This window comes from Pleurodeles waltl, chromosome 2_1, assembly GCF_031143425.1.
Source record: "Pleurodeles waltl isolate 20211129_DDA chromosome 2_1, aPleWal1.hap1.20221129, whole genome shotgun sequence".
Taxonomy (NCBI): domain Eukaryota; kingdom Metazoa; phylum Chordata; class Amphibia; order Caudata; family Salamandridae; genus Pleurodeles; species Pleurodeles waltl.
The window spans coordinates 609,419,824-609,445,042 of record NC_090438.1 but is presented as its reverse complement, the minus strand read 5'-3'; the positions used below and the strand labels follow the sequence as shown (position 1 = coordinate 609,445,042).

At 45.6% G+C, this 25,219-nt stretch overlaps 1 protein-coding gene across 1 annotated transcript in view; it reads right to left on the bottom strand.

Annotated features, from left to right (window-relative positions):
* Positions 1-25,219, bottom strand: part of NME8 (NME/NM23 family member 8) — a 165,528-nt gene that overhangs the window by 7,926 nt on the left and 132,383 nt on the right. The window contains exon 8 of the mRNA XM_069208147.1: positions 10,326-10,470. Coding sequence (XP_069064248.1) covers positions 10,326-10,470 — 145 coding nt within the window. The remainder of the gene's footprint in view (positions 1-10,325; positions 10,471-25,219) is intronic.

Genomic DNA, 25,219 nt, shown 5'->3' with positions numbered 1-25,219 from the left:
TCAGACCAGCGCTGCAATGTCTGACGGGCTCCCCTTGCGGGGGCTCTTTGCCGGAGATCTTTTGTAGAGACTGCCACGGAAGGTTATCTCACTTGATTGCCTAGGGGCAGACTCTCAACAAACAGGAGAGAAAGAATATAGATTAAAATTGATTCTAAGTCTCGACAACCAAATGATTTACTCTCAGAAACAGAGAACTTAGACCAAGATTAAAAACAACGTGAAAGTGTTAGTGTGAGGATAATGCTCAACCACTTTCTGATAAAGGGTCTGGACTGGGAAATTATCACCTTGCCTCTAGACGGGGGTCAACATGTTTCGCGTCCGATGGTCCAAGCGGATCCAATGACGCTTCATCAGGACCAGCATCAACAAAACCAAAACTTCTCCTGAAGTACTCAAAATATCAATACTATAAGAGGACAGAGAAAAAGGGGGGAGAGAGTACCTCCCATTACTTACAGTGAAGTCTATTATCCGTCCGGTCAACTACAAAAAGGTCGCCCTGTTGACAAAAGGTAAATTAATACAAAGGAGGAAAAAGGTGTATCATGTCTTTAACCCCTTCGCTGCCAGGCCTTTTCCCCCTCCTGTGCCAGGCCTTTTTTTGGCTATTTGGGGCAGTTTGCGCTTAGGCCCTCATAACTTTTTGTCCACATAAGCTAGCCAGCCAAATTTGCGTCCTTTTTTTCCCAACATCCTAGGGATTCTAGAGGTGCCCAGACTTTGTGGGTTCCCCTGAAGGAGGCCAAGAAATTAGCCAAAATACAGTGAAATGTTTTTTTTTTTTCAAAAGAATGGGAAAATGTGGCTGCAGAAGAAGGCTTGTGGTTTTTCCCCTGAAAATGGCATCAACAAAGGGTTTGTGGTGCTAAAATCACACGCTTACCACCTTTCAGGAACAGGCAGACTTGAATCAAAAAACCAATTTTTCAACACAAATTTGGCATTTTACTCGGACATACCCCATTTTTACAATTTTTTTATGCTTTCAGCCTCCTTCCAGACAGTGACATAAATGGGCATGAAACCAATGCTGGATCCCAGAAACCTAAACATTTCTGAAAAGTAGACGAAATTCTGAATTCAGCAAGGGGTCATTTGTGTAGATCCTACAAGGGTTTCCTACAGAAAATAACAACTGAAAAAGAATAATATTGAAATTGAGATGAAAAAAACATCAATTTTTCTCTATGTTTTACTCTGTAACTTTTTCCTGCAATGTCAGATTTTCAAAAGCAATATACCGTTACATCTGCTGGACTCCTCTGGTTGCGGGGATATATAGGGCTTGTAGGTTCATCAAGAACCCTAGGTACCCAGAGCCAATAAATGAGCTGCACCCTGCAGTGCGTTTTCATTCTATACCGGGTATACAGCAATTCATTTGCTGAAATATAAAGAGTGAAAAATAGCTATCAAGTAAACCTTTGTATTTCCAATATGGGCACAAGATAAGGTGTTGAGGCGCAGTGGTTATTTGCACATCTCTGAATTCCGGGGTGACCATACTAGCATGTGAATTACAGGGCATTTCTCAAATAGATGTCTTTTTTACACACTCTCTTATATTTGGAAGGAAAAAATGTAGAGAAAGACAAGAGGCAATAACACTTGTTTTGCTAATCTATGTTCCCCCAAGTCTCCCGATAAAAATGATACCTCACTTGTGTGGGTAGGCCTAGCGCCCGCGACAGGAAACACCCCAAAACGCAATGTGGACACATCACATTTTTTGAAAGAAAACAGAGGTGTTTTTTGCAAAGTGCCTACCTGTAGATTTTGGTCTCTAGCTCAGACGGCACCTAGGGAAACCTACCAAACCTGTGCATTTTTCAAAACTAGAGACCTAGGGGAATCCAAGATGGGGTGACTTGTGGGGCTCTGACCAGGTTCTGTTACCCAGAATCCTTTGCAAACCTCAAAATTTGGCTAAAAAAACACATTTTCCTCACATTTTGGTGACAGAAAGTTCTGGAATCAGAGAGGAGCCACAAATTTCCTTCCACCCAGCATTTCCCCAAGTCTCCCGATAAAAATTATACCTCACTTGTGTGGGTAGGCCTAGCGCCCGCGACAGGAAACACCCCAAAACGCAACGTGGACACATCACATTTTTTTAAAGAAAACAGAGGTGTTTTTTGCAAAGTGCCTACCTGTAGATTTTGGCCTCTAGCTCAGCCGGCACCTAGGGAAACCTACCAAACCTGTGCATTTTTTAAACCTAGAGACCTAGGGGAATCCAAGATGGGGTGACTTGTGGGGCTCTGACCAGGTTCTGTTACCCAGAATCCTTTGCAAACCTCAAAATGTGGCTAAAAAAACACATTTTCCTCACATTTTGGTGACAGAAAGTTCTGGAATCAGGGAGGAGCCACAAATTTCCTTCCACCCAGCGTTCCCCCAAGTCTCCCGATAAAAATGATACCTCACTTGTGTGGGTAGTCCTATCGCCTGCGACAGGAAATGCCCCAAAGCGCAACGTGGACACATCACATCTTTTTAAAGAAAACAGAGGTGTTTTTTGCAAAGTGCCTACCTGTAGATTTTGGCCTCTAGCTCAGGCGGCACCTAGGGAAACCTACTAAACCTGTGCATTTTTGAAAACTAGAGACCTAGGGGAATCCAAGATGGGGTGACTTGTGGGGCTCTGACCAGGTTCTGTTACCCAGAATCCTTTGCAAACCTCAAAATTTGGCCAAAAAAACACATTTTCCTCACATTTCGGTGACAGAAAGTTCTGGAATCAGGGAGGAGCCACAAATTTCCTTCCACCCAGCGTTCCCCCAAGTCTCCCGATAAAAATGATACCTCACTTGTGTGGGTAGTCCTAGCGCCCGCGACAGGAAATGCCCCAAAGCGCACGTGGACACATCAAATTTTTTGAAAGAAAACAGAGGTGTTTTTTGCAAAGTGCCTACCTGTAGATTTTGGCCTCTAGCTCAGGCGGCACCAAGGGAAACCTACCAAACCTGTGCATTTTTGAAAACTAGAGACCTAGGGGAATCTAAGATGGGGTGACTTGTGGGGCTCCGACCAGGTTCTGTTACCCAGAATCCTTTGCAAACCTCAAAATTTGGCTAAAAAAACACGTTTTCCACTCATTTCGGTGACAGAATGTTGTGGAATCTGAGAGGAGCCACAAATTTCCTTCCACCCAGCGTTCCGCCAAGTCTCCCGATAAAAATGATACCTCACTTGTGTGGGTAGTCCTAACGCCCGCGACAGGAAATGCCCCAAAGCGCACGTGGACACATCAAATTTTTTGAAAGAAAACAGAGGTGTTTTTTGCAAAGTGCCTACCTGTAGATTTTGGCCTCTAGCTCAGGCGGCACCAAGGGAAACCTACCAAACCTGTGCATTTGTGAAAACTAGAGACCTAGGGGAATCTAAGATGGGGGGACTTGTGGGGCTCCGACCAGGTTCTGTTACCCAGAATCCTTTGCAAACCTCAAAATTTGGCTAAAAAAACACGTTTTCCACTCATTTCGGTGACAGAATGTTGTGGAATCTGAGAGGAGCCACAAATTTCCTTCCACCCAGCGTTCCGCCAAGTCTCCCGATAAAAATGGTACCTCACTTGTGTGGGTAGGCCTACCGCCCACGAAAGGAAATTGCCCAAAACACAACGTGGACACATCACATTTTTTCATAGAAAACAGTGCCTACCTGTGGATTTTGGCCTCTAGCTCAGCCGGCACCTGGGAAAACATAGCAAACCAGCGCATTTTTGAAAACTAGAAACCCAGGGGAATCCAAGATGGGGTGACTTGTGGGGCTCTGACCAGGTTCTGTTACCCAGAATCCTTTGCAAACATCAAAATTTGGCCAAAAAAACACTTTTTCCTCTCATTTCGGTGACAGAAAGTTCTGGAATCTGACAGCAGGAGCCACATATTTCCTTCCACCCAGCGTTCCCCCAAGTCTCTCGATAAAAATGGTACCTCACTTGTGTGGGTAGGCATAGCGCCCACAAAAGGAAATGCCCCAAAACACAACGTGGACACATCAAATTTTTTCACAGAAAACAGAGGTGTTTTTTGTAAAATGCCTACCTGTGGATTTTGGCCTCCAGCTCAGCCGGCCCCAGGGGGGGCAGAAATGGCCTAAAATAAATTTCCCCCACCCAACCCCTCCCCCCGGGTCGCTCCTCATCTCTAATTTTTTTTTAAAAAAAACAAAAAACACACAAACAAAATTTGCCCTGGCGCCTAGAGGTTTCTGCCCCCACTGGGGGTAGATCGGCCTAATAACAATAGGCCGATCTGCCCCCAGGGGGGGCAGAAATGGGCTAAAATAAATTCCCCCCCCCCCCGGGAGCGACCCTTGCCTACGGGGTCGCTCCCCATCTCTAAAAAAAACAAACAAACAAAAAAAAACACAAATAAAAATGTTGCCCTGACGCCCAGAGGTTTCCGCCCCCCCCGGGGGCAGATCGGCCTAATAACAATAGGCCTATCTGCCCCCAGGGGGGCAGAAATGGCATAAAATAAATTTGCCCCCAACCCCCCCCCCCCTCGGGAGTGACCCTTGCCTACGGGGTCGCTCCCCCTGCATGACATTGGCACCAAAATAATAAATCCCTGGTGCCTAGTGGTTCGGCCTAATCAAAATAGGCTGATCTACCCCCCAGGGGGGCAGAAATGGCCTAAAATAATTCCCCCCCGCCCAGGGGAGCGACCCTTGCGTGAAATTCACAAAAACAAAAAAAACTCCCTGGTGTCTAGTGGTTTCTGCCCCCCTTGGGGGCAGATTGGCCTCATCAAAATAGGCCATTTTGCCCCCAAGGGGGGCAGAAAATGGCCTAAATATAATTTGCCCCCTAGGGCAGCGACCCTTGCCTAAGGGGTCGCTCCCCACCTAAAAAAAAAAAAAAATGATCCAGAAAAGGCCTTCCTAAAAAATGCCCCTCATTGGGAGCGACCCTTGCCCAAGGGGTCGCTCCCTTTTGCCAGTTTCCCCCCCAAAAAATCCCTGGTGTCTAGTGGGCATTTCAAAAGCCGGATTGCAAGCAATCTGGCTTTTGAAACGCTCAGAGAGACTTCAAAGGGAATGAATGATGAATGATGACTGGCCATACAGCTAGACATGTTCCTGATTGCTACATCAGTTCCATTTCCCCCTTTTTAGGGACAAGGTAGTGTCTTGTATTAATGACTTTTGTTGAAGGACCGATTCTTTATTTGGGAGCTTGACTCATGAGTAGAATATTGAATGTATCATGCCCTGTCACAATATATGTAACTTGCATTCTTTACCGTTCTATGTTTTACTTTTCATTTGTTGACACTAGCAGCAGGAGTCCTAGGCATTCATCTTCCCAGGGAGCCTATTCCACAATTTGGGGATGGTAAGCCCGTTTTTTGCCTTGCATTATGGACTCCACATTGTGTGTAGACTGAATAAACACAGGGTGTGCTTGAAGACATGATACACCTTTTTTCTACTTTGTATTAATTTACCTTTTGTCAACAGGGCGACCTTTTTGTAGTTGTCCGGACGGACAATAGAGTTCACTGTAAGTGAAGGGAGGTACTCTCTCCCCCCTTTTTCTCTGTCCTCTTATAGTATTGATATTTTGAGTACTCCAGGAGAAGTTTTGTTTTTGTTGATGCTGGTCCTGATGAAGTGTCATTGGATCTGTTTGGACCATCGGACGTGAAACATGTTGACCCCTGTCTAGAGGCAAGGTGATAATTTCCCAGTCCAGACCCTTAATCATAAAGTGGTTGAGCATTATCTTCACACTAACACTTTCACGTTGTTTTTAATCTTGGTCTAAGTTCTCTGTTTCTGAGAGTAAATCATTTGGTTGTCGAGACTTAGAATCAATTTTAATCTATATTCTTTCTCTCCTGTTTGTTGAGAGTCTGCCCCTAGGCAATCATGTGAGATAACCTTCCGTGGCAGTCTCTACAAAAGATCTCCGGCGAAGAGCCCCCGCAAAGGGAGCCCATCAGACATTGCAGCGCCGGTCTGACGAGGAGCATCCCCCGATGATGAAGCATGACATCCAAACGGATGTGTGAGGGATCTTGCTCCTAAATCTTTGGGTTCCCTGTGTGATCTTCTGGAACAGTGTACCTTTTGTTGTGTGACAAGTCATTTGGAGTAAGTACACTGGACCATGAATCTCCCTGTCCCTCTTTATTGGTATTGATTGATGCTATATACTCATGCCATTCTGCCACACTGCATGCAGGGCATCTTTGTGTGACTCACAGTCTTTATCCGATTGCAGCAAGGTTCAAAAGGCTGCTGTACACCATTAAGTATATATTTGTTTCATCTATCAAACTTGTTTATGAGGGAGACATAGCATAAGGTACTTCAGTTTGGAATGTTTGCAACAAAATTTACTGTGGTGAGAGTTGTACATCTTCCACTTTCCCTCTTATTAACTCCTCTTCAGTGACCTGGGGCTGTATGTACCAAACTCTAGTGAATCGGTGCAGAGTCGCATCGCAGTTTGCAAAATCGCAAATTGCACAAGGGTGTGGCCCGGACTCACAAATTGCGACACAGCGGGTGCCAAAAAAAAAAGAAGAAAATACACTTCCTGGTTCTGAGTGATGACATCAGAAACAGTAAGTATGGAAGTCTACCCAGCACAGACAGCAGAGGCACACCCAGATGAGAGGAGCAACTGCAGCCATGGCATCTCAGACCAAGGAGACACCCACTGCAGGGAGGAAGAGGAAACTGACGTTTTCTGATAAGGAGCTGGAGGTCCTGACTGAGGAATGCTGCCTGCACCATGAGGTCCTGTTTGGCAAGGCAGCAATGAATGTCCCTGACACACAGAAGAAGAAGAAGTTCTGGCAGGACATTCAGAGTAAGATCAATGCGATAGGATTCAGCCATCGCACCACTGACAAGGTACGCAAAAGGTGGTACGACCTCAGGTCCAGGACCAAAGAAAGGGTGGGAGAATGGATGAGGGAGGCACACTGAACTGGTGGAGGACCATCCACAGTACCACCTCCTACAGCCATTGAGAGCATGGTGGAGACCACTCTGGAGCTAGAGGCTGTCGTTGGAATTGGGGATCTGGACAGTTCTGCACCAGCAATATCCAAAAGTAAGTACCAAATCTTACTTATTTACACCATTCAATGCACCATGCACACAACCACAGAACACAAAAGCATTCGTCCTGAAAATTTGTTCCATGCCTATATTGCAACTTACAGAACAATGCCTTATGGGCAATGTAGTACAGTAGTCACACTTTTGAGGAATATTTATTTTGATACACCACACATATGAGAGGCACTAACAGTGTATCCCCTGTGTCCCACAGGTCTCCCACAAGTACCCACTGATGACCCTACTGTGCAGGGAGATGAATCTGCAACCATCACCGCAGACGAGGCAGCCAGTGTATCAGCAGGGGAGTGCATGACCACACCACTTGTCCACCATGCAGGTAATACAACTGAGGAGACAGATGTGGACACTGAGACAGGCAACCTGACACCGGGGCCACAGATGAGTGTGAGTCGGCCCCATAGGTCAGCTGGGTCGGGCGGAGACGGTGACATCAAACACAGTCAGCAGGTGAGGAGGATGTCACAGGGGAACAATTCCTAGGACTGCAGGCATCCTTACTGAGCAGTCACCGCCTGCAACATAAACATATGCGGTTAATGAACAGGAACCTGCACAGACTGCAACAGACCCTCTCACATGGTTTTGCCAATGTTCACACACATTTCACCACCATGAACACCAACATGGCAAACATCACCACCGCCATCAATGACCTCTGCAGGGAAATGGTGGCGGATAGGCCCCATGCAAGGCGCAGAGAGCGCAACACTGCTGCCCGTTTGGACCGGCTGAGTCAGTCGATTGGCTGCCTTGCAACCACTACTACCTGCCAGTCAAGGCGCACTGTAATGCTACAGGTGGAACTTGGGCATTTTGCTGGTGATGTAGCAAAGGGGCTAGGGCACATAAGTCATGCAGTGGACCTAATACAGACCACCCAGGCAGCAAGGGGCATTGGCGATACCCCTCAGGATAGTGGGGACATCTCCAGCGTGAGCAGCATTTCTGCCTCAGATGCACGCATCCTGCAGAGTAGCAGTGCCCGCCAAACATCAAGGGAACAACCAGGATCGGGCCATGGTGGCCGTAGTCGCAGGAGGGTGTGATTTTGTAATCTGGGATTTGCCTGAGGCACATGATGTAAATTATTACACTGCTGACATTAAAGGGAATTTTTGTTTTTGCACAACTTGGCTATGTGTCTCTTACATTTGTGAGTGCTGTAATGGTTGCCACACACCTGCCAAAGTAGTGAGTTGCAATGTGGTCCCGTCTCTGTCTGCCCTCCATCCAATGCTACCATCCCCAGGCTGTCATTGTGGTGGCTCTTGCGCCTCATCCTCCGAATCTGTGTCATCTAGGGTGAGAAGTAGCCCACGACTGGTTGCTATGTTGTGTAGGATGGTACATGTTGCCACAATCTTGCATGCAGTCTCTGGGCCATACTGGAGTGCCCCTCCACTTTTGTGCAGGCATCGAAAACGTGACTTCAACATGCCAAAGGTCCTCTCAATGATGGTTCTGGTTCGCCAATGTCCAATGTTGTTGAGCCTTTCATTCTGATTGTCAGGTGTTAGGTATGGGGTGAGTATCTATGGCCTCAGAGCATATGCACTGTCACCTGTGTAACAACACAGCAGATATGAGCATGGCTTCACGTGGTTCTGCAGTGACATGTATTTAAGACATCAGTGTGTACTACACAGTACCTAATAAATATTGTTCTCCAAACTCCCCACGTTCTAGGCGTTGATGTATCCCACTGTGCCTGAATATGTATGCATCATGTGTACTCCCTGGAACTTTTGCCACTATGTCAGTTATTACATTATGGGCATCACATACCACCTGGATGTTGAGTGAGTGGGTACATTTCCTATTGCGGAACATATATTCCAGATTTGCAGGTGGGCAAATGGGTATATGTGTCCCATCCACACACCCTATTACATGGGGGAAATTTGCAATTCTGTAGAAGTCCAACTTGGTGTTGTGTATTTCCTCCTCATTCCTGGGAAGGTAGATGATCTGGACATGTGTGCGAGTATGGTATCTAAGAACCGTCTAAAGAATCGTGACAGGGCACTTTGGGACACCCCACCAGCAACAGCAATCACCCCCTGGTAGCTACCTCCTCAGTTTGTTGAAATATGGTCTGCCTGGTTCTGTATATCCTCTCCTGCCTCTGCCTCCTCCTCCTCTGCTGGGCAGCCTGGACTCTCCTCCTCCATGAAATCACGTAGAGTGCAGCCATTTTGAGAAACCCAGATGCCTTCTGGGTCTGCTTTTATACTTTGGTTCTGGCAATTAGCGACTACCTTGTACATGCGGTTTGCGACTCGCAAATTGCAATTTCTTAATTGTGAGTCGCAATCTCAAGTTACAATTTTTGTGAGTCGGTAATTGGTCGCATCGCTATTTGGGACGCCGAAATGGCATTTAAACATACCATTTCGCATTTTGCACGGTCGCAAAAAGTGCTGCGACCAATTTGCGACTCACAAAAGTTTCGTACATGTGGCCCCAAGTGCGGATCAGCCAAGCACCCCCGTACTCCCACCCCTCTTACAGGGTAGCTCACCTCACAAAAAATGTGGGGATTTTAAGAAAAACAATATTCTTTCGAAGCTACTGAATCACACAAGAGAAATGTGAACACTGGTATTGGTTCAGGAGGCTGCACTTCCTAGATTGTTGAGCCCTTTATGTCACTTTGAATCACCAAGAGATAGGTGAGCAATTGTAACTCAAATGTCAGTAGGTTTATGCGGTAGTATTCGTAATTTTTTCAACACAACAATGAGATGGAACAGTGAATTAATATACTTTCATAAGGGTAAATATAAGCATTTAAGGCAATCACTGGGAAGCTGAGAATGGCACAATGTTAGAAGACTGTAACTACTGGTACAGGTCCTTAACTGCAGCTTTCACAACAGACGATTGCATTTTAGAGACAGTGGAGAAGGGGACGTTGACAGAGCTGGAACATCATGGGCCCACTGCAATGGTAACCTTGGAATCCGTTGATGACTGACATTATTGGTTTCTATATTTCTTAAGTGCCCACATGTAGTGAAAGCCGATTTATCAGAGGAGGAGCAATAAATAGGATTAATGTCAGGCTCTGCCTCAGTATCGCCAAAAAACACATAAAAATATAATTTATGTAATTTTGCTGTTTTGTTAGGACATGTTTTTATGGATGTGCAGCACAGGATTTATTGTAAGGCTCCACAAAGCATGAAATATTTAATTGATAAAGTACTTACGCAGATAGGCTAGAAACAAGTGTTTCAAAAAAGGGTTTTTCTTCGTGTTCCTTATAAATTTCTTTTGCCATCTCAGGAGTAAACGTTATTTCCTTCATCCGTGTTATGGTAAATCCAGAACCTTTAACTAGCTGCAGAATGTCATCTAGAGTAATGAAATATGCACCATTCACTATTTAGCTCGTTTTCATGTCAATTTATAGTATAATCCTGTACTAATGAAACTCAGCGTCGCATTAGTTAAATTGTTCTTGAAGGATGTATAACATCACAGCATGCCTCATTTTTGTCATTGCAAAATAAATTACTACATTGAAAATATCAAGAGTAAACGGTACATATAAATAAATAACATTAACATGGTGCAGGGCTCACTTTTGTTTTTGTAAAATCAAAGAAACATCAAACTATCTCGAATTTGTCTATTATGAAACAACTAGCAAGAAGTATCAGCTCCTAAATTTTGTTTTTGCTAAATCAAATAAAACAGTACAAATATAATGATGTAATGTGGGCCCTCACCCGCTCCACCGATGGAATACACCTCACTCGTGGCTGGTTACACACAGGATTGCCGGGGTCAGCAGCCCTACCTTTATTTAACACCTCGGGCTAACGCCCGCCCTCTTGCCCTCAGAGGGCAACAAAGTGTGGGAGAGTCTGGATGGCTCTCTACAAAGGACAGGGCCAAATATTTCCGCACTATTTTCAACCTTATATATGCCTTATTTTTCTTATTGTGAAATCAAACAAGAAAATGAAAAAATCAAGACTTAACACTCAATCAAATTACCAACTCTAACATATTGCTGTTATTGCTAAATCAAATATCCACACTAAGCCATATAGTGATATAATGTCTGCTTTATTTTTGGGATTCCTAAATCAAGTACGGATATTAAAATATGACGGTGTGCGGTCTAATTTAGAGTGGAGCCGAAGTGGGCAATTAAAAATAAAATGGTTTTCACATCTAACCTAAAGTTGGTTTCCACACTTCCAGAAAACCTTGAGGGCGCCCGATTTGCTACATGGCTGCTAACTTCGCTGTGTCATAGAGTCTTATGGGCAGATCTTCCAACAGTGATTTTCCTGCCTGGGTTTACTGTTCGGGTCAATAAGAAAAACAACTGATCTATTAGCTTTGTCAATGTTTTTTAGCCACTGTGCATCATGTCTGACAGTAAAGAAAATAAAAGAGTTACGACATGGTCAACGCTGTCTGAGTCCTTGCGCTTTAAAAAAATAGAAATACATCCAGAGCTCGGTCTGATGTTCGAGTACATGGAACAGTGGAACAATTAATATAGATGCCATAATTTAGGATCCCTTTCTTCAGCTTGACTGAAGGGAAAATGCCACAGGAAGGACTATCAATGCCTTGAGACCATTTATTGATGCTCTTTTAACCTCTTAGCTGCTGGGCCTTCCCCTCCTCTGGTTGCGAAGATATATAGGGCTTGTAGGTTCTTCAAGATCCCTAGGTACCCAGAGCCAATAAATGATGTGCACCTTGCAATGGGTTTTCGTTCGATACCGGGTATACAGCAATTCATTTGCTGAAATATAAAGAGTGAAAAATAGGTATCAAGAAAACCTTTGTATTTCCAAAATGGGCATAAAATAAGGAGTTGAGAAGCAGTGGTTATTTGCACATCTCTGAATTCCGGGGTGCCCATACTAGCATGTGAATTACAGGCCATTTCTCAAATAGACGCCTTTTTTACACACTGTCTTACATTTGGAAGGAAAAAATGTAGAGAAAGACAAGGGGCAATAACACTTGTTTTGCTATTCTGTGTTCCCCCAAGTCTCCCGATACAAATGGTACCTCACTTGCGTGGGTAGGCCTAATGCTCGCGACAGGAAACGCAACATGGATACATCACATTTTTACATTGCAATCTGACGTGTTTTTTGCAAAGAGCATAGCTGTAGATTCTGGTCTCTAGCTCAGCCGGCACCTAGGGAAGCCTACAAACCTGTGCATTTCTGAAAACTAGACACCTAGGGGAATCCAGGATGGGGAGACTTGTGTGGCTCTCACCAGGTTCTGTTACACAGAATCCTTTGCAAACCCCCAAAATTTGGCCAAAAAAACACTTTTTCCTCACATTTCGGTGACAGAAAGTTCTGGAATCTGAGAAGAGCTACAAATTTCCTTCCTCCCAGCGTTCCCTCAAGTCTCCTGATAAAAATGGTACCTCACTTGTGTGGGTAGGCCTAGCGCCAGCGACAGGAATAGTTCACACAACGGTCAATGTTGGTCCTTACATGAGGCAGCTGTTGACCCTGGGGTGATCCATTCCTGACGCAGGCACTAGGTATAGGCACTCAAGTGGGGTAGTGTTTTTATCAGGACAGGTGAGGAATCACTGGGTGGTAGGAATTTTGTGGATCCCAGCATATTCCTGTAGTTTATGTGACAGAAATGCGCGAATAATTGAGTTTTTATTCAACATTTCAGCTTTGCACGGTGGACTCCCCTGGATGTCTAGTTTCCAGAAATGTTTGGGTTTAGTATGTTTCTCTATATGGCCGCCGAACCCAGGACCAAAAAGCACAGGTGCCTGCCTTACAAAACCAGTTTGTTTTGTGATAGATAATTTTGATGTCTCCACAATACGATTTGGGAGGTGGAATTTGGGACTGAACTAAATTGGGGAGCTCCCAAGAGAGCACTCTCTCTCTCTGCTTGCTGCCACAGTCACTTGCTCTCTGGGTTGGGCTAACCCACTATTACCCCGTTGCACAAACTGTGCTTGCGAAGGGACAGCAGGACTGTCACCATCACCTCCCTCATAATTTACTGGAAGAGGAGTTATCGAATGGGACTCCTCCGACTGAAAAATCAATCCCAGAGTCTGCGCCATTGTCCTATCCCTCAGATGCTGTCTCAGTATCTGATGTCTCAGTCTCTGATCCTATGTCAGAGCTGTCCTCTATAACCAGAGTGATGGCAGCAGTCATCCATCAAGATGCCATCTCTGCTATTGGCTAAACTGTTGCTCTAAAACACTAGCCTACGTAGACAGTCACAAAATCGTTGGTGTGTGTGAGATACATGCAACCGTAGAGGCCACCTTACCTGCGCTTCTTCCCTCAATCAGCACGTTCTTTCAAGACACTCAAAAAACACCTAGTCACATACCATTCCTCACAGTCTTTAGCACCTCCTGCGCCTCCAGTCCAACAATCATTATTGGTGCTCCCACTCCCTCCTCCTCGGATTCCCTCATTACCACCCAGCAAAAGTGCCCTTCATCTCTCCATAGCCGCCCCCCACCCGCACATACATTTCATTTGCATTATAGCGCAGGTAATGGCTGATTTTACTAATTTACTCAGCTATTTAGATAAAATACAGATTTGCTCTTTGCAGTAGTCATATAAACCTTCTGCGCTTCTTTATGGCACTAAAACTACCACTAGACAAAAGTCTGATCCTTTTGTAGCAGAAACATAATCACAATACTTACTTGACTTTTTTATTGCTGCCTAAAAGCTACAGTTGAAATGTGTCAGTTGAAGTATGTGCATTGCTTTGAAGACGCAAGCTGCAACTGCAAGACAACTGGTGGCAAATATCACTTTTATATGTGGGTCTGGTTTTCCTGGGGACCGATCGCAGCCCCCAGGGAAACCACACATGTATTGACAAAAGTGATAGACAATAGATCTATCTCTATATAGATATATCTATCTACATGGATATATATATAGATAAATCTATATATATATATATGTACATATATATATATATATATATATAGATCTATCTATAGATATATCTACAGAGATATATCTATTTATATAGATCTATATATATATATATAGATCTATATTTTTTTTAGTAGTTGTATGGTTTCCTTGGGGGCCAACATGGCCCCCAGGGAAACCCTACAACAAAAAAAAAAAAATATTGCCCCCACAGGGGGCTGCCCTGCCCACGGGCGACCCCCTGTCCATTTTTTTTAATTTTTTTTTTTATTTATTTATTTTTTTAAATAAAATTTAGCCCCTGGGGGGGCGCGATCGAGAGCAATCGCGCCCCCCAAGGGACACCTACCTTTTTTAAAAAAAATATGCCCCCCCCAACTGAAATCCCCGGTGTGTAGTGGTGTTTCCTGGCCCCCGATCGCAGCTGTGCTGCGATCGGGGGCCAGGAAACACTTTCAGGAAGGCCTCGTAAGAAAGGGGAGAGTCTCCCCTTTCTTACGAGCCCTTCCCGAACGTGGGGAAGGCCGTTTGGGGCAGTTTTCCCCATCGGAGCAGGAAGCGGCTGTAAGCTTCCGTGTCTCCCGGGGATAAAAAAAAATAAAAAAAATACTCGGGTGCGACTCACCCGAGGATTTATTAACCCCTTCCCTGGTGTCGGCCACTGGTCGTGACCCGCACCAGGGAGGTAGTGTGGGCATCAGCCAGTGGCCGACGCCCGCATTTAAAGGGTTAACTGGTTGCTTACAGTGGTATTTGTACCTTGAGGCATGTGTTTAAATCTATTGCAACATTTCTGCTCCTCCAGGCAGAAGCCTCGAGAACGTTCTGTCGCCTTTGTAGTGTTGGGGGCCCTAGGCCCTCATGTTATGAAATAAAGGTGATGCAGACACTGTAGCATGGTTGCAGGAACTGGCCCTGGGTACGTGCGCCTGGCCCTTTTATTGTCAGTGTCACCTGACTGGTGATGCCTGTGTTGGATGGGTGTGGGGTGTGAGTGTAAGGCCAGCCCTAAGCCGAGTGGCTGGTGAAACACTAGAACGTGTCCAGCAGGACACTGCAGCCTTGGGTGTAGAGCAGTGAAATAAGTAGCCTTTCGGACATGCGGCTTGGTCTTGTTTATACAAGAAGCACATTTCATACGATGTCATCATAAATGTGTTACACAACCAGAGGTTTCAAATCTTAAGAGTGTTCTGTGCCATGCAGAAGTTGCCTAGGAGGGGAGGGTGAATTTAAATGTCAGGGCCCACACTTGATGTAGCAGGTAGGCACAGTTCTGTGAAGTCTGTCCATGACGCTGTTTGTTTTCTGTGTGGTAATCATGCAAGCCCAAAGGTCAGGACAGAAGTCAAAAGATATTGTAAAAGTCCCTTCTGTATAGAGGATTGCATTACCCAATTAAAGCACAGCCCGCCTGGTGCGCGGAGCACAGAACACATGTTAAGGGTGTCGCAACTGCAGTGGCATCTTCTAGAGAAGAAGCACCAGGCTGGGCGGGGAGAAGTGGGAGGGGGAAGAAGTAGTACCTCAATCACGTCGCAGGCAGTGGACAGGTACTAAATAAGTCAAATCAATCTTTGCTAGGTCCCCGCTCCACAGCAAGGAACAAAAGTAATGTTTGGGTCTGTACTGGCCAATGAGGAAAGCAGCAAACAACAGTGACCATGAAACCTGTGAATCGTAAGCAACAGGGTGAGCTCCAAGCCATTTACTGTACACAACAGAGTCTCGCAAGCGAGACACATGCCCTAGCGCATGCACACGCTGACTCGACCATAAAAACGCTAAACGGCCCAGAGTGACAGGAACATCTAACTTTGCCAGTTAGGCCCCTATAAGGCTATTGGATGTATGGCCTTAGCATAAACTAAAATCACCATCTAAAACATCAGCTTTGCCTTTTTTCTTATTGTTAAATCAAATAAAAAACAATTCACACTTAGGAAATTTTAATTATCACACCGTCCATGGCAGTCACCATTTCAAATGTAATTCTGTGCAATTTATTTAAATGGGGCACAGTTATAATATGCTTCATTGGATAACAGCATAAACTATATTCTGAAATGTAATACATATCATAATATTGTCCAACTTAATATTTCAATTGTTAATTTGGAATTGCCCCCCATGACGGCTATTATTACTTTAGGGTGTAACTTTTTTCACTCTAATTTTGAAAAGCCCATTCTTACATTGTTGGACAGTTCAGGTAGGGCAAATGCAAGCAGATGAAATACGAAGAGACTCCGGCCTCCAAATGTGAGGTATCTGAAAATTAGATAATTAATGTCCTGAAAAATAACACTGGTGAAAACAATAACAATGATATGTTACATTATAATATCTTTTGGTATATTATTATAATTATTTATTTAACAGTGTGATAGGCTGCGGCGTGTCACATTTCAGTTACTGAGTGTTGTGGGCTCTGAAAAGACTGAAGCACAGATGACAGGTGTGAAAGCCAAGTCAGGTAGCATAAGAAGCTGTGTCCAATAGTCTTTCACCAGGACCCTTGTTCTGCGAAAAGTCAGTTAGATGAGTTTGAATAGTTCAGTCTTCAAAAATGTCTTGAACCTCCGGTCATTGGCTTGCGACTATTTCGCAGTTGGGATTCTGGACTTCAATGTGTTTTCCTTAACATTTCAAAGACTTATTGGTACTTTGTCTGAGCAGATGAGCAGTTTCACAGTATAAATTGCTGATGAGTACATAGTGGCATGCCATTTTCTGTAAGTATACTGTACCTTTGCCACAGGAGGCTTTAGGTAGAGCGCAAAGGATTTGAACCTTGCAGGAACTAAATGCCAATGGATCAATTCCAGGTTAGTTTTATGTCACACTGTTTATAGACAAGCAATACAATGATCATATGGCAAGTGTGTACTATTGCAGGAACACATTTATTGCTACACACAGAATTGCATTTAAAAACACTATTGTGCAGGTATAGAGTGCAGCGGCACCGAATTCAATGGCATTCAATGCAGCATTGTAGAATGCAGTGGCACAGATTAGAGTGTTGCATACTAGAGTGCTGTGAGTAGAGGGCAATGCTGCAGAGTGGAGTGGTGCAGAGCAGAGTTGTGTAGAGTGCAGTAGTGCAGAGTAGAGTGGCACAGGGTGCAGTGGCATAGATTGGTGCAGAGTAGAGTGGGGTAGCATGGTGCAGAGGAGAATATAGTGCAGTAGAGTGCAGTGCATACAGCACAGTGGAATAGAGAGGAGTGATACAGAGCAAAGTGGCATAAAGTACATTGGCATAGAATACAGTAGTGCAGAGTAGAGTGGCATAAATTTCAGTGGAGTGCAGTGTTGCAGAGTAGAGTGTCATAGAGTGCAGTGGTGCAGAGCAGCATAGAGTACATTGGCATAGAGTGCATTGGCACAGAGTGCAGTGGAGTAGAGTGGTGTTGAGTAGAGGGGGGTTGAGAACAGTGGTGAAGCGTAGATTGCAGTGGCATAGAGTGCAGTGGCATAGAGTGTAGTAGCATTCAGTATAGTGTTGCAGAATAGAGTGCACTGGCGTGGAGTTTTGCAGAGTATGGTGACATAGAGTGCATCGGCACAGAATTGAGTGGTGTACAATGTAGCATTCAGCATTGTAGAATGAAGTGGTGTAGATTAGAGTGGTGCGTAGTGCAGTGCAGTGATCCAGATTAGAGAAGCATAGAGTGCAGTGGCAAAGAGTACAGTGGCACATAGTAGAGTGGCAGAGAGTGCAGTGGTGTAGAGTGGCACAGTGAGGAGTGGCTTTGAGTGCAGTGGCATAGAGTGGAGTGATGTAGAGTGCAGTGGCGTAGAGTGCAGTGATGCAGATTAGAGTAATGTAGTGTAGAGCATGGAGTGCAGTAGTGCAGATTACAGTGGCATAAAATTCAGTGGCAGAGAGTGCAACGTTGCAGAGTAGAGTGTCCCAAGATTCAGTGGTGTAGAGTGACATAGAGCATAGTGGCATAGAGTAGAGTGGCGTAGAGATCGGTGGCACAGAGTACAGTGGTGCAGAGTAGAGTGCAGTGGTCTAGAGTAGAGTGGCGTAAAGTGCAGTTACAAAGTGGAATGGAGCAGAGTGGAGTAGAGTGGGTAAAGTGCAATGGCGTAGAGTGGATGGTTTTATTGTAGAGTGAAGTGGCATAGAATGGAGTGGTGCAGGGTAGAGTGCAGTGGTGTAGAGTAGACTGGTACAAAGTCTAATGGCATAAAGTAAAGTGGTGTCGCATTCAGTGGCATAGAGTGCAGAGTAGATTAGAGTGACATACATTAGATTGGCATAGAGTGCAGGGGCATAGAGTTAAGTCTTAGAGTTAAGTCTTAGAGACCACAGTGCATTGTCATAGAGTATATTGGCTTAGTGTTCAGTGATGTAGAGTGTAGAATGTAGTGTTGCAGATTAGCGTAGAGTGGCGTACAGTGAAGTTGTGTAGAGTAGATTGGAGTGGTGAAGAGTGCAGAGGCGAACAGTGCAGTGGTGTAGAGTAGAGAGGCACAGAGTGCAAATGCATAGAGTAGAGTGGTACAGAGTAGAGTAGAGAAGCACAGAGTGAAGTAGCAAAGAGTGCAGTACTGTAGAGTGGAGTGGTGCAGAGTGGAGAAGAGTGCAGTGGCATGGAGTAGTGTACAGTGGAGCGGTGCAGAGTAGAGTGCAGTGGCATGGAATGGAATGGTGCAGAATAGAATGGAGTAGTGTAGAGTGACTATGCATGGTGTGGTAGCACCCTGCTGTTATAGACAACACATTTGCAATTGAAATGACCATTATATTAGCACAGCCATACAGTTTTACTAATGAAACTATACATCACACAAACAATAATGCATGGACAAAGCATCAACTATTATAATGATTTGTTTTGATCATATTAAAGTACTTATTTCCAACGCACGTCAGAATTAACCAAAAATTCGCTTCATTTGTGTTCCTAATTATGAAATATTCTGGAATACTTGCACTTGCAAAGCGCCTTGGGACGTTCAGGCTAGCTCTCGGGATGGGGTGTTGGGTGAGGAAACTTAGCTCATTTGAGACTGGGTGATGGAGGCGGACCATTGTCCTGTTCACAGGAGCGCATGTGCTGGGCTTGGACCAGGTTCCCATTAGGGCATCTGACACTGCTTCATTGAAAGGGAGCAGTGATTCTGATGAGGAAGCTCTAGGCTGAAGCACTTCTGTCAAGATGTTAGTCTTGAGTGCCACAGAGGGTACTTTGGGGACGATGACCTCTGCTGCCCTCTTCACCACCATTGCATATGATGCTCCCTCCTCCATAGCACCGGCAGGGTGAGAAAGCAAACCAGTATCTGGAGATGTGTCCAGTCCACTGGCATCTCCCAGTTCCTCATACCAGTACAAAGATTCCTGAGTGTCCGACTGGTATTCTAAAAGGTCCAATGACCCCTCCCATTCTTCCCAGATGCCTAACTGCTCAATGAAATGCTCAGTAAACAACCTAGGACCAATGGGCCCTGTTGGTGTTGGTGTCAAGCGATGCATTCTGACAAAGAGCCGATGGGGACTAGAAGGCACCAGTCCGGATCTGTGATCAGATCCATAAGACCATATTGGAGCCGAAGCAGGAGCCATTAAAGCAGAACCTGAGGGGCCTCCTCTGACACCACTGGACCCAAAGGTGATGTGGAGGGGTCACCCGCTCCAATACGTGGTGCACGGCCTCGTAGAACTCTTTAATCTGAGCTGGCGTCACTCTGGCTCCCAGAAACATGGGAAGGTGCAGATTCAAACCTGGCAACAGCTCTGCTGAACCATGCCTCGAACACTGATGTTTCGATGTCATTGCATCGGCTGAAGCTGACTTTGACTTCTTGTGCTCCTTGTGCCTCTTCCCAAAGCGTCCTGATGACTTAGAGTGGGACAAAGAGGACTAGGAGCTCCTTGAGCGGTTCCGTGACCTTCCCTTGATCAGGACCAAGGTCTCCAAGGAGCTGGGTGACGCAGCATCACCTGCTGGGCCACAAGCAGCTTTAGGGACCACTCCCTCGAAGTCTTTGGTGCCATGGCCTGGCCGTTCGAGCATGACTTGGAGCCTAGGTCGAGCTCGAGACACAACAACCATACCAGATGGGGGTCTGTAACCAACATGGAGAGGTGACAGGTGCCACATGGTTTAAAACCTGTCTTCCTCAAAGACATTCCTCAATACACTTGAAAAACACTTGACAAAACATCAAAAAAATCCTGTAAAAAAATCGACAGAGTGGTAGCTCTACCCTCAGAAAAGAACTGATATCCGTGGGCTGGGATGGCACATATATAGGTGACTGTGACATCACATCCGGTGACAACGATGCTGATGATCCCGCATGGATCTGAACAAAGCCACCTACCGGTGCACAGGGGTACTGCTCACAGAAAATCTTCTCCAGTTGGATTCAGTGTGACACCTGGGAAATTCAAAAGTTAGGACTCTGCGGCTAGATGTTTCTATCAAATTGTTAACATTATTGTTGGACCTGGATCTTTTTGTAGGGTCATGCCCAAACATTTTGCCTCCTTCGTCCTATTTTCTCTGACCTGTTTTTCTTGGCTTTAGGACTCTGGGAACTTTACCATTGCTAACCAGTGCTAAAGTGCATATGTTCTCATTCTAAATTGTATCGGTGATTGACGTATCCATGTTCCCTAGTAATGTGCATTATGGGGGTGATTTTAACCTTGGCGGACGGCGGAGGCCGTCCGCCAAGGTACCGCCGTGAAATGACCGCACCGCGGTCAAAAGACCGCGGCGGCCATTTAAACATTTCCTCTGGGCCGGCGGGCGCTCTCCGAAAGAGCGCCCGCCGGCCCAGAGGAAATGCCCCTGCAACGAGGACGCCGGCTCAGAATTGAGCCGGCGTAGTTGCAGGGGTGCGACGGGTGCAGTTGCACCCGTCGCGTATTTCAGTGTCTGCAAGGCAGACACTGAAATACTTTGCGGGGCCCTCTTACGGGGGCCCCTGCCGTGCCCATGCCATTGGCATGGGCACGGCAGGGGCCCCCAGGGGCCCCGCGGCACCCCCTACCGCCATCCTGTTCATGGCGGGTTTCCCGCCATGAACAGGATGGCGGTAGGGGCTGTCAGAATCCTCATGGCGGCGGAGCACGCTCCGCAGCCATGGAGGATTCCCCCGAGCAGCGGAAAGTCGGCGGGAGCCCGCCGACTTGCCGCTTCTGACCGCGGCTGAACCGCCGCGGTCAGAATGCTCGTGGGAGCACCGCCAGCCTGTTGGCGGTGCTCCCGTGGTCGGTGACCCTGGCGGTCACCGGCCGCCAGGGTCAGAATGACCCCCTATGTGTGCCCAGGGCCTCTAATTTAAATTGTACTATGGGGCTGCAGCAATGATTGTGCCACCCACATGAGTAGCCCTGTAAACATGTCTCAGACCTGCCACTGCAGTGTCTGTGTGTGCAGTTTTGCACTGGTAATTCAACCTGGCAAGTGTACCCACTTACCAGGCCCAAACCTTCCTTTTTACTACATGTAACTCACCCCTAAGGTAGGCCTTTGGTAGCCCCATGGGCAGGGTGCAGTGTGTTTAAAAGGTAGGACATATACTGGTGTGTTTTACATGTCCTGATAGTGAAATGCTGCCACATTCGATTTCACTATTGCAAGGCCTATCTCGCCATAGGTTAACATAGGGACTGCCTTTAAGTAACTTTTGGGAGCAGATAAAGATATGGTGTCTGGGGTTTCTGAACTCACTATTTAAAAATACATCTTTTGGAAAAGTGGGTTTTTAGATTGTCAGTTTGAAAATGCCACTTTTATAAAGTGGTATGTTCTTGCTTAACCATTCAGTGACACAGAGGGAGCTGAAAGGGCTGTGCCTGTTCGCTCACAATGCATTCTCCAACCCCATGGTGTGTGTCTGGGCCAGACCTGGGCAAGGCAGGATCTTCTAAACAACAGAGACTTTCCTTCGAAGCTTGTCTTCTCCAAAGGCAGAAATTAGTATGAGTAGTGGACCCAAAACTCTAGACTTTTAGATGCCTTCTGGATCAAGAGAAATCTCTGCCAAGGAGAAGAGCTTGATGCTTGAGGAGGACTTGCCACTTTGCCTGTTGCTTTGCTGTGCTGGCCTGATGCTGCTGCTTCTGCCTAAGGGGGAAAGGACCAGCCTTTGATTTCTGAAATCCTGCTTGTGAAATGTCTCGAAGGGCTTGGACTGAGCTTGCCTCCTATTAAGAAGTCTCAGGGACAGCAAAGACTTCACCTACCAGCCTCTGGGTTCACTTGCTGTGGATCCTAACTCACCAGGTGGTGCCTATTCCAGTCTCTGGCCCCTGGGAGTGAAAGCTGGTTGAAAAACAAGAAAAAACTGTTTCACTAACTCCGGACTACGCCATGACCGACACCACTGCTTGACCCTGCAACACCACCTGCAACCAAAGTCGTGGTCCCTGCTGTAATTCGATGACCCCACCTGACATCACAGGCCTGACGCTGCCACAGCCCTGCTGATGTCCTGTGACTTTGTGAGTCCTAAGTGGCGTGTCACCGACGTCCATGAGACCCGACTCAGTCATGGTTCCTGCAGCCCCGTGGAGTGACCGCGACCACGTGAGGTCACTTCACCGTTTCTGGACATGCCGAACATCAACCCGGCCAGAGCATAAGGAAACAACGCTTCGCACCAATGCTGCATTACTTGCCCTGCTCCGCAGTAAGGAACTGATGCCATACCTTATCCAGCGACGCCTCGCCTCCCCAACTCTGTGCACCAACTTGTTGCTTCATTACCATTGGTACTGTACCTAGGGGTCTGTGTGACTCTATGACCGGCGCCATTGGTGTCAGATTGTTGGAAACGACTCCATCACGATGCCATGATAGCACCAAATTGAAGCATTTGTGTATCTAAGCGGTATATTGAAGTTTAATCTTTGAAAATTCATAACTTTCCATGTGTATGTTGGATTTTTGTTGTTTTGGTCTTGTTTTCTAAACTGGTGTTGATTGATTTTGTGGTGTTTTCACTGTGTTACTGCGTGTCTTGCTACAAATACTTTACACTTTGCCTCTGAGATAAGCCTGACTGCTTGTGGCAAGCTACAAGGGGGTGAACAGGGGTAATCCTAAGTGTGTATCTCCCTTCCCCTGATTAGAGTAAGGATCCCTGCTTGGACAGAGCAAAAACTGGCTGCCAACCAGAGACCCCATTTCTAACAATTATGAACAAGATACTGGGATGGCAGTACATTTTGTTTGTTAACCACTTTTCCCAGGTTGACCTTGAACTTCTACTTTTCATGACTATAGTCTATTAAACCCCTGGCCCAAATGCAGCCTTTAAGTAACCATGACAGCACTGTCAAGTCTTAGGCTGCAGAAACTGGCTTACTGGTACATTTTCTTGCCACATAAATTATGACACTCAGCATCTAAGTCTACAAGGAAGGACAACACTTTGCCTTCCAGGAAAGTGGCCACCACTGTAACATACTGAGCTGTTTGGTTATAGAGCCAAAACCTGGATTGTCTGGAAGAAAGTGATACTCGTTGTCACAGGACGTTACCCCTTCTGCCTTGGAAAAGCGTTTTTCCTGATCGCTTAAGTCTGCTTGTGAACGTTTTGATTTTGAATCATCTTTAAAGGTGCCAGGACCTCAGAACATCACACTTTCAAAACCTTAACTAGTACAGCCTGGTTGGGTGCAAATCCCTGTGATAGCCACTCTGGTCTCCAGATCAACACCTGGATCAGATTGCCCACTGGCATTAGGAAGTCGCTGAGCCTGAGAGAAGCAGGCTCTGAATTCACACTGTTTCATGTAAAAAAAAAAAAACCTTGCTGAAGCTAAACACATGTATATCCAAGTGGCATATGATGTAAATTATGTAAGTTAATTCTGATACTGCTAGTAAGTGGTAATGTAGCACATACTTAAGAAAGGGAAAGCGACAGAATGTAAAATTAATGAAACCTTTGTTCTCTCACCTTGCATATGAAAAGATCAACTCATCCCTTGGTTTAACGTGTATTGAAGTACACACATGTTAAGGAAAGCTAGTAGAAGACAGAATTGAAATTTCACACGTGCCCTTGTCAGCGTCATGTAACTTTTTTTGTTAACCAAGCGGTGGATTAATAGTCTTCACAGTGTCCAAGTCAGCTAGCCACTCCTTGTCTTCTGACTTATAACTAACTGCTCATTTGAAACAGAAGAGAAAGCAAAGACTTTTGCCAGCTTGGAATTCAAAGGAAGTCATCATGGTGACTTGGCTAAATTGCATTCCCTGTCTCAGAATTTTGTGATGTCACATCATAGGAAATGTTGATGAAGTTCAGTTAAACAAAAAAAAAGATTTAAATCGCAAGGCTAATATTCTTCGGGTTTAGGTTTCTATTTGATGAGTGCCAAGCTGCACCTAATCACTTTGAACCTTTGGGGCGACTGGGCAAATATGACTCCACTGCTATAAAACTAGATGAGCTTTTGTTACATACCCCGTGACCATGCTCTCCTGATGATTTTATATCAGGAGTATACCATCTCTTCCCTGATTGACTCCCAGGGCCAGTGCACCCCGCTCCTTTGTCATCCTGGAGGTTGTGAGGTCCTTGAGGCAGAGGAGCTGAAATCTCAGAAAAGCCATTAAAGTGGGAGAAATTTACAATGACTTTGTAGGAGCTGGTCATCACTGCCCGAGGGAAGTACCAACATAGACTGAAGTGTTCACTGAATCAGTCGGGGAGATTTTCCACTGTGCTTAGATAGTACTGCTACTGCTACACCATCAATGGTGCACCACTGAAGTGACATAGTGAAAACATTTCCTAGGTTTGGGGAAGCAAAACAGCACCAGGGCGGCCAACCAGTCTTTCTCGCAGACGACCTTGGCAGTCGCAGATTAGCCCTGTCTTACTCAAGAATAAATCCATGTGTGAAAAGACCTTCCACTGTGGACTTCCACTGCTGAAATACAAGCCCTTGGAGTCCTGTCCTTTTCACCCTTTCAATCACTCCTTATAATCTCTGCAACTCCTAGAGAACTGACTGAACAGAACCAATTATGAGAAGACAACCTTAGTATGGTGACTTTGTGTCAAACATCAGCTGCTGAAATAAATCTCTTTTTGCTCTGTACCAGAGACCATGGCTCTCATTAGAGCTGGACAGTAACTCCAGGTGCGGATGATAACTCCAGGTGAAAAACTCCAAGTTGCACTTA